The 13,610-nt window shown below is 37.2% G+C and overlaps 1 protein-coding gene across 1 annotated transcript in view; it reads left to right on the forward strand.

Annotated features, from left to right (window-relative positions):
• LOC129356834 (transcription factor 4-like) overlaps positions 1–8,641 on the forward strand; it is a gene marked incomplete at its 3' end in the record, with an annotated part of 37,672 nt that extends 29,031 nt beyond the window's left edge. The window contains exons 5-7 of the mRNA XM_055026383.1: positions 7,641–7,696; positions 8,420–8,495; positions 8,537–8,641. Coding sequence (XP_054882358.1) covers positions 7,641–7,696; positions 8,420–8,495; positions 8,537–8,641 — 237 coding nt within the window. The remainder of the gene's footprint in view (positions 1–7,640; positions 7,697–8,419; positions 8,496–8,536) is intronic.
• Positions 8,642–13,610: the final 4,969 nt, after the last annotated feature.

A 13,610-nucleotide genomic window follows, 5' to 3' on the forward strand; every position in this document is an offset into this window, starting at 1 on the left:
ACAGCACCACTGTTTCCTGATTTACTGTCGGCCATCTTTCCACTTGTTGAGAAACCGCTCGGCTCCTCCTCATCCAGCCCACTGGACTTTCTCCAGCTTTCAGAAAGCTCTCGGCTCCCCTCTTCCTGTGTGATTAAACTCACTCATATCTGTGATTGCATGAGCTGTAAGCTGGCAGGTGTCTATATGATAGAGTTTTACAAAGCCAAACACAAAACCTCCGCTGAGAGGAAGGAAGCTTAATTGAATTGTCAAACACGGATCTACCCAGAGACTCTGTCTGACAAAAACTCATCCAAAACAAACCTTGTCTGTTTCAATATCACAGCGTCTCGCTGCTTCATTGTGCGCCAACATGTCTGCCTTTCTGCTGGGCTCTGGTTCTGTTCATTAAGTCTGGGAAATCCAGGTGAAACTGAATGGAAATAAGGAATCAAGCAGATGAAAGACGGATGTTTCTGAAGGATTTAGATGATACATTCAGATTGAAGGAAGTTTGATTTTACTGCTGATTTCTGACACTTCTCTGGTCAAAATGCTTCTAGATATTATCTATATTTTAATTATTCAAACTAGTGCTAATTACTTCGCTGCACTGCTTACTTCTACTCTTACTTGAGTAAAATTGCTCCTCTGCCCACTGGGAGTAACTTGATTGAATGAACAACAAACATATTTCAACCACAATGTTTGTTTTCTTTTGCCTGCAGTTGTTATTTACTTGAATTATTTTCACTTTGGTTTTTAAGAAAACAGCCCAAATTTAAATAACTTTCCATTTGGTTAATCTGATGATGTAATTTTAAATTATTAAATAATGTTTTGTTCAGTGTGAGCAGATATTGTAAACTGGGCAGTTACTGTATGGACTGAGCGGCTGCAGGTGTTTAGTTTACCTGCCTGTCTGCAGCCTGACTCACCTTTAGGCCGCAGCGGCGCTCAGGAAACTTCCAGAACCGTAAGTCCAGCGAGCTGGCTAGCTTTACTGAATTCAGAGTTAGCTTTGTTTTATCATAAAATAACACATAATTAAATATTAAGATGAAGATGTATCGATATATGTTTGTTTATACATCTGAGATGTGAATTATTCAGCTTTAGACTTTTAAAACCGTTTGAAGTTTAGTGAAACGGTGGAACTTGTTGCTCAGTTGGGCTAGGCTAAGCGTTCGGCTAGGCTAAGCGTTCGGCTAAGCTAAGCGTTAGGCTAGGCTAACGGAACCTAGTTTTAACAGTTCGCTAAAAACGGTCAAAATAATTCCATAGTTATGTAAATTTTTACAAGCTACCATGAATAAAAAACATTTATGAACTGTCCATTTTTATTTAAATATTTGACATTTAAACAATAGTCAGAGGCCTTTAGCCTGAGGTATTCCTGATAACTTTATAGCTTTATGAGTCTATTAGTGCCGAATCTGATACTACAGAAACTGACACATTTTTGATGGACAGTTAAACAAATAGATGGATTGTTGGACTTGTACAAAGTAGTTCTTTTTTGCAGCTTGTTGTAGTTATTAATCAAAAAGCCTCGTATGTTAATATTTGTTGGCATAACAAACTTTTAGAGTTTGAAGTCCCATACAGATTCACTAACTTTATATATTTTTGTTTTTTGCTGCTAAAAAAAGCTAACGTAATGAAATGTGAAGGAAGCTGTGTTGATGTGTTTCATTGATGAATCCTAAATGTTCATCTTTCAGATTTACTGTTTTTTTTTTCTTTCTGTTTTTTAATTGCTTAAGGAAATGGCTACACCTGTTGTTTAGCTAGGTTAAACTGCTTCATATCTTGTTCTGTTCTAAACATATGGCTTGCTCGAAAAATTATTTAAAAAATGATTCATAGTTATGCTAATATTTATAAACTACCCATCTTTATTGTAAGATTTATAAAATGTTTGTATTAATTCAGATATTTTGCACATAAATTATTAGCCAAGCTAATAGCTAGCTCTCATGGCACATCTTAGCTAGGTTTATGAATGTCGTAAAATACCTGGTTTCAGAAAATATGCTAAATTTTTGGATGGATGTTGGTATAGTTACAGCTCACTGTTATTATCCATCATAAAGCTTTGTGTTAATATTTGGCACAACAACAAAAGAGAAATTGTAGCTTTACGTCTCAGCTAGCTTTACTGACTTAAAAGTTTCTGTTAGTAAAAACAATCTGCAAACAATTGTCATGTAAAAAACTGTTTTGAGATGTTTTCATTTATGAATTCAACTTCAGAGTTTTAGATCTTTCAGCTTAATAGTATGGCTGTTTGAACTATGCTAAGCTACTTCTGTCTTAAGCATTTATGTTGCTTAAAAAAAGTTTTAAAAAATCCCAAAATCTACTTATGTATTTACAAACTACCCATTTTATTGAAAAAACAAGTTAGAGGCTATTAGCCTGAGCTAGCCTGAGCTAGCCCAGCTAGCGCTGTAGCGGTATGCTAGGTTTATGAAAAAATGACAGAAATTTGACTCATTTTAGATTGTATTGATGGACTAGCTTAGTGGTGGATGGATAAAGTGTTTCTGAAGCAGTTTTCATGCCTCAATAATCTGAATTATTTCTATTTTTCAGTCATTGTTTTTGCCTCCAATCCAGTTTGCGCTTCAGAAAAGTTGAGCTAACTTTCTAACTTGTGACCAGTTCACTCCCAGATCTCTGTTTTGGTTTCCTTTTTTTGCTTTTGTTCTCCTGGTTGTGATGGTGTGCAGACATCTAAGCCACAGTTGGCTGGGCTTCACATGGGCCGGCGTGGCGGGGTTGTCAAAGGAATTGCCGCTCCACTTATTCTTCCTCCATCACAGCGACGAAGAAGAAAAACACAAAACAAAAAGGATCGGCCTTCTTATTATCAATATTAATCTCTTTTTTTGGAAAGGCATCTGTAGGCTTTTAAAAACAGCGCATTCAAGAAAGCCATGTTTGAACTTGCTAATGTTTTCCCTCTCTCTCTGTCTACACAAACTATTCTCCCTCTTCATTCAACGTGCCATTAGCTCTCCAAGCTGTTGTTTGTTTTCCCGCTTTAATGTTCCTCTATGAACAAAACGGCAGAGAAAAAGGGCCTGAAACATGAAGCGTGCTCGGTTTTAGTGTCTGTGTGCCACGCAGCGCGGTGGTTTGCTGAGGATGCCGCTGCAGAAACCTATTAGAGTCCAGATGTTCTAATTATAGAACGGCTCTGCTGCTTAATGACAGGAAACGCCGGGCGAGGTGTTTCAGCACAGAAACATGAATGAAACCGTCGAGCTCCACCTCAAGGCTGGAAATCGGATTTCCGTTTTCGGTGTCGTCCTGCTGGATTCGGAGGGCTGGGGGAGGAAAACATTCTGTTTTTGTTCCTCCAGCTGTTAGAGGCGCGGCTCGGGAATCTGGGCGTGGTTCTGGTCCGTTTGGCTGAAATCACTGTTTGTCTCTTGGAGAAAATGTTTGGAGGCAAAGACACAAGCAATACTAAAAGAAGCGACATTAGCAGAGTGATACAATTTATAGAGGAGGATTAGTGCCCATAATCTCTGGGGTGAGATTGTAAAAATTAACAGCAATAATTTGGATTATTTAGGCTGTCATAACAGGAAAACATGAGGGTTCATATTTCAAAGTCACATTTTTTTGCAATGTTATTCATTCAATATTAGTTTACAAACTAAATATTACCAAATTAAAAAAACTGTTTTAGTGTGGAGTTAAAGTTTCATTTTTAAATCTATTTTTGAGTTTCATTTTTTATTTCTTTTAGAAACAAATTAGCAGTAATTTAAGTGAAGCTTAAAGGAAAGGGAAGATGAATGAAGAGAGAAAAGAGGAAATAAAACTAAAGGAGGTGGACTTCCTGTACTGGTTGATGACATCACTTCCTGCTTGCTCAGCCACTCACACTCAGGGATTGTAGGTTTTAGACATTTTAAGCAGCTTTAATAGAGATGTAATCTGATTCTTAATTCTTACTGTCTTATTTCTCTCTCTCTCTGTGTGTGTGTGTGTGTGTGTGTGTGTGTGTGTGTGTGTGTGTGTGTGTGTGTGTGTGTGTGTGTGTGTGTGTGTGTTCTGGATTAAACATGATTGTAGTTCAGTAAAGGTACAAGAAGCTTTTCCTCCTCCGCTTTAAATAAGACGTCTGAATTAAATGTTTGTTTCTCCGTCTGGTTTTAACGTCCATCAGATTCTCATTTCTCTGTCGCTTCTTTATTTATTTTCCTGCTCTAAAGTTTTAACCCCTTAAAGTTCCTGCAGTTTGAGCTTTTAGTCCCTCATGCACAACATTCAACATGTTTTATTTTTTGTCTCATTTCAGTGTTTCAGAAAATCAAACCAGTTTAAATAAAACAATAGCACTGTTTACAGATGAAAATGTTCACTAAGAGAGAAAATAATCCATATCTGTGTCAAAAACCAAAGTCAGATTGGCAGTTTTATTTTAAATATTTCATTAGGATGATACATATTTAAGAAATAAAGTAAATATTTAGTATATTCTCTATTAGTTCATTACTCAGGTTGATATACTAATCATTTAGTTAAACAAAATATTTAGTGACTAAGCTAATGATTCAGCTCAAAATTAAACATTTAACTCTAAGTTAAATCTTTAGCTTTAACTTTGTAATATTTACTTTCAGACTAAATAGTTTTATTTGGTCTGTCCACAAAAAAAAGTTTATTTCTTTGGCTTACTGAACAAAAGAATTGTAAATTAATATTAATTAATTTGTAAACTAATTAAATATTAGTTTACAACTATTTAATTTGTAAACTAAATGATTATATAGAAAGCTAAATATTTAGCTTGAGTTTGCTAACTAAATAACTAGTTTATCTAAATGTTCATCATCAAACTAAATAAGTCACTAAACATTTTGCTCTGAGACAAACTCTTTTACTTTATAAAGTCAACTTTTAGTTTGAAGTTATATCGTTAGTTAAAATAAATAATTATGTTATTTAGCTTGCATGTTAAATTTGTTTGGAACTAAATTTTTAGTTTGTCAAATAAATGTTTAGTTTAAATTAGTAATTCATGTGAAAATATGACTAAGGAGACTAAATGACCCAAATTACTGCAAAGTTTTAACTTTATAAACATGTTTTGACTAAAGTGACAAAAATTTGAAAGAAAATGAGAAGCAACATGAAAAATACTCAAAAGCTAAACTTGTGAACTTCTGGTCGTCATTTTGCTCTAGTTTCATTTCTTTGTTTTTGGAGACTGAAGGGTTTAGTTTGGTTTGTGTTGAGGTGATGTGAAGATCTTGGAGGTTTCAGGATTAAATTAAACAAACTGACAGGTTTAATTGTTCCTACGGAGCTCCAAACAGGTGCAGCGTTGCCGGTCGTCACTGCTGGCCTCATTTCTGTCAGTCAGAAACCTTTTATTACAGACGTCATCATGTTTACATCACACGGTGCCCAGCTGCGGCTTTTCAACCCACTGACACCGTTTGGACCCGGCAGGTTGGAAAGTTTGATTCTCTGGGTTAGTGGGTCAAAGTGACGCATCGTGGATTCATGAATCAGAAGAATATGTCAAATGATAAAACAGGAGTCAGGAAAACGGGTTTGGATCTTTAATGACCTACAGAAATTCAGGTTCATTTGGTTTTAGTGTCTAAAACTGTTGTTTACAAACATTCTTGTTTTTAATCAATCAGTTTGAATTTCTTTTTAGTACGATTTGGTGTGATCGTCACTTGTTTCGGGCTTTTACTAAAGAAAATGTGTGTATAAAAATGAAAATGTTTAGTGCATTTAACTTCCCATAACTCAGTTTGTTTGAATAAATTGCAAAGCTAAAATTTTCTGTTTTTTTTTGTGTAAACTTTCAGTTCACAGTCTATGTTGTAGTTTTGGTTTTTGTAATTCTTGAAGTAGGTAACTGTTTTTATTCATGCTCTTATTGTGAAGTGGTGGAGACTGTTTACACAGTTTCCTGTCCTAATATCTTTATTTAAAACAAACATGTAGAAACAAAATTAAGAAAAAATATAAACAATATCTAATGGCATAGACCATGGGTATCAACATGGTTGAATTTTAGCTTTAGCTTTAGATTGTGGTAAATATGTTGATATTGGTGGAAATAATGTTAATCATTAGCAGTTTAGCATTAGCTTCCACTAAATGCTGTGTTGGTATAGTGCTTAAGTTTAGCAGAACTGTTTATGATTAGCATTTTAGCATTAGCTTTTGTCAAATATTATGTTAGTATAGCAATTTAGCATTTCTGTTGCTATTGCTAAGTAGTTTAGTATTGGCTACTGCTAAATACCAAGTTTTTATAGCTCTTTAGTGGTGGAGGAACAAATGTTTATGATTAGGGGTTTAGCATTAGCGTCCAGTAAACACCATGTTGGTAACGCTTAAATGTAGCACAGCTGTTTCTGATTAGGGCTTTAGAATTATATTGGTCTGTTGCTTTAGCATTAGCAGAACTATTTTATTATTTTGGCTGTAGGATTAGCACAGGTAACCTTTTAGTTAGCTTCACCCACATCTGATAACTGATAAGTTGATGTAAATATTCCTGAATTTTGGCTGCTTCAGTCCTCCATACAGGACATTACTTTATGACACAAACAGCTCAGGCTGTAGAACTGACTTGTTGATTTATTTTAGAAGTAAATATTGTATTTATAAGTTAATATTTTTCCATGGAAGAACATGACTTTAATTTAAGCTACTTTATGAAATGAGTGCATGTAACATGCTGATTTTCAGACAACAGGTTGGGTGTGTGAGTGGTAGTTTTTGGACACAGTGGTGTTTTTGTCCACTCTGATCCCCACACATGCACACATGGGCTAACTGTATTAATAGGAGTCTGTTTTGTGTCAGGCAGATCTTAATAGGATCATTGTGAGAGACATGGGGCTGTCTGTCAGTCTAAGTTCATTAACTGATGATAGATAACCTGCAGAGTGTGTGTGTGTGTGTGTGTGTGTGTGTGTGTGTGTGTGTGTGTGTGTGTGTGTGTGTGTGTGTGTGTGTGTGTGTGTGGTTTTCGGACTGATCCTCCCTGTTTGTGGGTCTCTAGTGTAATTTATAGCCCTCAATTGGACGCCTTATCAGGTGCAGGACACATGGACGCCTCCTTCTCTCCTCCTCCTCCCATCCTTTAACTCCAACTTGGACTTCTCTCTCATTTTCCTCTCATCCATCCCCCAATCCTCACTTTTTATTACCCAGCGATGCTTTTTCATAATTGCTGCTCGTTCTCTCCTGACGTTTTAAAAAGTTGTCAAACTTCAGTTTTGTTTTGTGAAAACATCTCTGCAGCCGGACTGGAGACATTTGGGTTGATGTTAGAGAGTCGGTTCTGCTGCAGGTCCAGATGTTTAATCAAACATCTGGACTTAAAAACTGGAGTCTGTGGGGAAACGAGAGCATCCATGGCATTTCCATGGTTACTGAACAAATGCAGCCGGCAATAATAAGACGGTTTGTAGAAATGATAGATGAATAATATCAGATATACTGAGGCTGGATGGATGGGAATATCTGGACCATTAAAGTTTCTGATATTCCAGACTTCAGTTCCAGTTGCAGCTTCCCAGACCCGATGCTTTCTGTATTCAGTAAGAACTTAAATAATCTCCTTCACTGTAATTTGAGCTAATGTTTGTCTCGTTTACATGCAGGTATGGAGGAAAGAACAAATGCAGCTTCATGGGCGAGTGGAAGTCGTTCCTCTAAGGTTTGTTTTGTTGCTTTTCTTCCAGTTTTATTAGCAATCAGAAATACTTTAGAATAATTTGATTTGGTCTTAATAACAAAGCAACTGTTTTCATGTAGAAATGTCCGGCTGTGTTTGTGAAGTTACACTGTCAAATATTAACAGGAATATTTTGGATTATTTCACCACAGAAAATTCAGGGATCCATTTCTCAGTGTTATATTTTAATTTATAAACGTCGTAGTTTGAAACTAAATATGTAGTTACATGTAGTAAATATGGCTTCAAACCTCACATTTAGTTTGAAGCTAATTATTTAGCTAAACATTTAATTAAATATTTAACTAACTTTATATTTAGTTTCATAACTAGATGATTAGTTAGCTAACAAATAATTAAATATTGATCTTGCTAACATTTAGTTTTCTAATGAATGGTTAGCTTAGAGCAAAATATTAAGTTTGAAGCTAATTATTTAGCTGGCTAACTAAATAGTTGTGAGCAAGTTCATAGCTAACAAACTAAATATTTAGTTTATTCCTAAATACTTAGTTTGAAGCAAGTTTAATTAGTTAGCTTCAAACTAAATATTTATGTTGCTAACTAAATATTTAGTTTGTAGATAAACATTTAGTTTGGAAACTAAACATGTAGTTTAATAAAATTGCTAGCTTGTAGCTAAAGTTCAGCTAACGTCCCGTTCAGCTAACTTCCTGTTCAGCTAACTTCCTGTTCTTTCTGCAGAGTTACGCCGATGGATCGCAGTTCATGGCGTCACATGACAGCCTCTCGCCTCCGTACTCAAACTCCAGGCTAACAGGTGGGCTAACTTCCTGCGTCTCTCGGTTTGTCGTCCGTCAGGCGCGGATCGGATGCTTGGTTTTGGCTGTTTGTGTCTGCGAGTGGAGAAACGCCAGCCGGCGTCTGCTCGTTTACCCAGGATGCTCTCTGCCTCTGGCGCCAGTTGTGAGCAAATGGCCACTGACACAGATAATCTGCCTCACACACACAGCAGAGCCTAATTACCTTTGACTGGATGCATCAACAATGGAAGACGCTCTCTGACTCTACCTGCCGCCTTTCTGCTTTTCGCTGCTTTGATCCCAAATGTTTCATCTGCTTCATTCATACTGAACAAACATTTTTATTTAAAAACAAAAAAATATCCACTGTTTGGTGGACACATTAGATCATATATATATAATCGTTACAGAGAGTCACATATTTTAGCTTTTATTTGGGTTAAAAGCTGCTATATCTGAGTTTTTTAATGAAAAGTTTAGTGGAAGAAAAAGATATGTTGGGGATGGGAGGATTTATATTTCTGTTAATTTTCTAAAATTTATATTAATAATTGATTGAATTATTATTTTTGTTTACTACGTTTTCTATAACTAGTTGATGTACTTTTACTGAAGTAAATTAATTTAAGTGATGAAGTTAAAATCCACATATAGATTAATTTATCACATTTTCAGTGTTTATTTCTGTTAAATGCAGTTGCAGCTACATGTTCTGATGGAAAGTTTAGTGGAAGGAAAAAGTGTGTTGCAGGAAAAAATTCGCATGCTTATTTGGAATTTTATTAATTATTAAAACGGTGAATATTGTTATTGTGCTATCTATAAATAATTACTTTCAATACAGAAAGTGAAACCAAATATAGATTCACGAAGGAGTCACATTTTGAGGATTTATTTCTGTTCTGCTGTATCTAAGCACTTTCATGGAAAGTTTAGTGGAAGAACAGTTTGGTTGAAGTGACTCAGAGCTCCATGTCATCACCTGCTGTTGTTCCACTTTGTGTTTTATTCTTATTTTTATTCTCCAGTGAGACGTGGAGCCTGCGAATGCTCACAAAAGTACCAGTATCTGCTTTCATGCTCATGATAAATTAAAGTAGTTATTATAAACAACCTGCTCTTAGGATAATTCATACATATTTCTAGGTATATAATTGCCTTTGTGGCTACAAATTGATGAATATTTAAATGTTTGTAAGTAAATTAGCTGAACAAAGGGACCATTAGATGATATTTTCTTTAGTTTATTTTGTGGAGTTTAATCCTAATCCAGTCAAAGCTGCAGGTGGAGCAGCAGGAGTGATCCATTGTGAGCTGGATGTGTTGTGACAGCGTTGTGATTACGGTTTGCGACTCAGAAAGGGAAATATCAGAGTCTTCATCTGCAGCCGCGACGCCACAAATTTACTGTTTTGATGCTAACGCTAAGAGACGGAGACAGCCGGCGAAATGCAGCACACAGAAACGTTTTCACCGTCTTCCTCTGGATGTTTGGGTTCACACAACCAGATCACTGAACAATGGTAAAACCACTCCCTGTAGCTATGGAAACTATGTAGGAAATGTTAGCGCTTAGCGCTCATTGCTAGCGCAGCCCGCCTAACGCAGTGAAAAAGTTCAAAATGAGACAATATTTCCACAGACTGGCCTTTATTAAGATTAAACCAACAAGATAAACGATACACAAATAGCAACCCAACCTTATTAGCATCATCCTGTAGCATCATGCTAGCAGTGCAACAGGAGCATCGTCCACTCTGGCCTCCTGCGCTCTGTGGTTCATGCTCATGATAAACCTGGTTGAAAGCCTTGTTTTTACTCATTTTGCCAACTTGTTGGGTTCATTTTTAGCGCCTCACGTGAACGAGACGAGCGCCTTGGAGTCAGAGGCGCAGAGAAGCGGGTCAACATAAACACGTTTCAGATAATGAGCCAAAAATCACTAGAAAAACTAAGAAAGCTAAAGAAATGATCTCTCAAGTCCACTGGGGTCACTTTATGTTTGTGTTTTTGATTTTTAATTTCACAGATTTCTGACCTCATTTCCAGTTTATCGTTTGGTGAATTTTGCGGCGGATAAAATGAATGATTTGTTCCACAGCTCTGGAAGCTCTCTGGTAAAACTAAACCAAGGGATTTTGCAGTTTTACCGTCTATTGTGAACATCACTCTGGAGTTATTTCCGTGCTTGAACTATTGCCTTTGATAATCCCTTTCATTTAGTAGTAAATGACAGTTGTCTGTTTGGATTATACGCAGAGTAAACCCTAAAAGGAAGCCGCAGTCCAGAGTTAAATAAACCCAACCTGAACATGTTAAGTGTGAAGCTGTCTTTCTGCCCCCTCCCTCCTTTGTAACCTTGTGTGTCGTCTTTAAACCGACCCCCCGTGCAGATTAGAGTGATGTTATGCTCTAGATAATCAGCGGAGGGATTAGTGTCATCTGAGCGACCTCACTAGATTAATCTGTGGCTACACACACACACACACACGTTCGGTGATCTAGCAATGAGAGGATGTGTGTGAGGGAGGTGATGTTTCTGTTCAGGCACGCAGGTCATTGAGTCAGTGGTGACGTCTCTGTGGTTTGAATCTGGTCTTTCAGTGTAATGGTTGCCATTTCTTTTACTTTAAGGTGTTCAGCGCCATCATTCTGACCATGGCTCCATATAAACTCTGTCACAAAACTAAACAGGCTCAGTGGTTTCAGCTCTCAAAATAACAGTTAAATATATCAAATGCTTGCTCAACTTGTCTTGTTTTTCTGTATTTTTTACTCTAATAAGCTGTTAGCTTGATTCTGATCAGCTGTTAGCTTGATTCTGATCAGCTGTTAGCTTGATTCTGACTCGTTTATAGCTTAGCTCCCAGTAGGTGTTAGCTGTTAAATTATTCTGAGTAGCTGTTGGCGTGTTTAACTGTTGGCTGCTTTAACAACTAACGATTATTGTTGGCATAACCTCAGCAGTTGTTGGCCCATTTCTAAATGGATGTTAGCTTAGCTTCCAATAGTTTTAGCATTGTTTCCTACTGTTTAAGGTCATGATAGCTGTTAGCTTAGCTCTCAGAGACTGTTAGTTTGAGTTAGTGAGCTGCTAGCTTGACTCTGCAGATTTAAGGTGGACTTTGAGTCATCCTTAAAGCTTGTCAGTGTTTCTGTTAGCTTTAGCCTGACAAGCTGCTAGTTTGGTTTCGTAAATCTGATTTGTTGGTCCAACAATTGGAGCATTTCACAGTTTTCCATCAATTTTTGTTGAGGAAAAAAGGTCAATAAAATTGTATTGATGAGTGTTGATATGAATGATGCTCCGTAATTCCAGCGTCGTTTCTTTGGCTGGCTCGAGGCTGATTGAAACCTTCGTCCTCTTTTGTTCTGACTGTTGTTTCACATTTTAAAGTAGAAAACGAAGGCAGGAAACAAAAGGAGGAGCTGCGTATGTACCTGACGATGTGGCGCCCCTCCTGCTGTTGGTGCTGAAACGCCGTCTGTCTGACCTCTGTGCGACCTTATTAATGAGTGTTGAGCCATGAGGCCGGACCCCCTCTGAGGAGGTCACATCTGGACACTTTATTTAGAACTACATATATCTGTCTCTCTTTTTATTGCTCTCACCCTGAAACGTTTCTGTTTTTCTCTTCCATCTTCTTTTCCAACCTGAGCCGTCGCTTTCTTGTGTTTTTGGGAGGTTAACGTCGAGAGTTTCTGTCCTCTTCTTACCTCCGTCTCCTCGTCTCGGCGTCCTTCTCCACCCCAGGAGCTCATCACTGCAGCTGGGTGTCGCGGCTCGGTTTTCCCCTTTGGCACCACGCTGTCCCAATGTGCTGCTTTCAGCTGCTTCTGCTCTGACTGTTCAAACACAGACAAGAAATAACTAAAACATAAACTAAAGTACGCAAAACTTTTTGATATTCCACTAGTGTCACAAGAACAGTTTATTCAAAAGAATAAGAAACTCAGTTTCAATAAGTTTGGTTATGCAGTAAGTTGTTAAAAAACACCATCTGCCTACCACTTCCTGTTGCGTGATAATTTTTAAATTTGTGTTTCTATTCAACTTCACTCATTAAACTCAGTGGGCAGGATTGGATGAGACCCTGTCATCTGATTGGCTGCTTCAAACAGGAAGTCAAGTTAACTTCTTTCAATTTTGCTATGACTCTGTGCAGAATTATCTTTATTAATAGTAATTAATACATTGCTTCTGTTTACTTCCAGTTTTAATAAGCTAATGTGCATTGAAATAAGTATGTCACATGTTATTTTTTACTTGAAGTTGGCACTTTTTGCCCTCCGTAATAGCTATGTTTAGACAAGAAGCCATTTTCTCATAACAATCAACACACGATTACCTTACTGGAAGGAAACCAGTAAGGTAATCAGTAAAGTGGGCTTTTATTACTACAAAAATATAAACATATGGGACCACAGCAATACCAAAACTGTATTCCAATTAAGAAAAACAGAGTTCTCACTAAATGTGACATTCATTGAAAGAAACTTTATGAAGTGAGTTTAGAGAAGACAGATTTTTTCCTGCCTGGGTGTTTTTGCGGTTCTTCTGGGCTGATTGACGTCCCGTCTCTCTGTTCTCCGTGTTTTCAGTGGAAGTCGTAAATTGATTAGCGCTGCACTGACTTGACTGCATTAACGGGGCGCGCTTTGTGAGCCGCTGCGGAGTATTTAGCGTATTATTGTTTTGAAGGGGCCGTGCATCACGTGTAAATGATCTGCTGTAATTAGATCTGACACGGTAATAATGGCTCTCGTCAAGACGAGAGGCGGAAACAGAGACGACTGTAACAGTTTCACCTTCTGCTCCCAGAAAGTTTCACTCTGACGAGTTTTCTGGACGCAGCGCAGCAGATTACACCTGCTTTCAGTGATTCAACAGAAATGTTCGTTTTGTGAAGAGAAAAGCAGAAAAAGCAGGAATTACAGAGAAAAGCTTGAATTCATGGATACATTTCTCTTTTTATTTTACAAATGTAAAGGATAATCTGCAGTTCTGATGCTGCTGCTGAGAATTAGTGAAGGCGGTTTGAAATGTGGTTTATTCTGACCTGTGAAAGGCCCTGTTTCTGTCTGGTGTCGGTTCTGACCCATTTAAATTGTGTTAAAGTGAAATCAGTTAT

Source organism: Poeciliopsis prolifica, unplaced genomic scaffold, assembly GCF_027474105.1.
Source record: "Poeciliopsis prolifica strain line A6 unplaced genomic scaffold, Auburn_PproV2 SCAFFOLD198, whole genome shotgun sequence".
Lineage (NCBI taxonomy): Eukaryota > Metazoa > Chordata > Actinopteri > Cyprinodontiformes > Poeciliidae > Poeciliopsis > Poeciliopsis prolifica.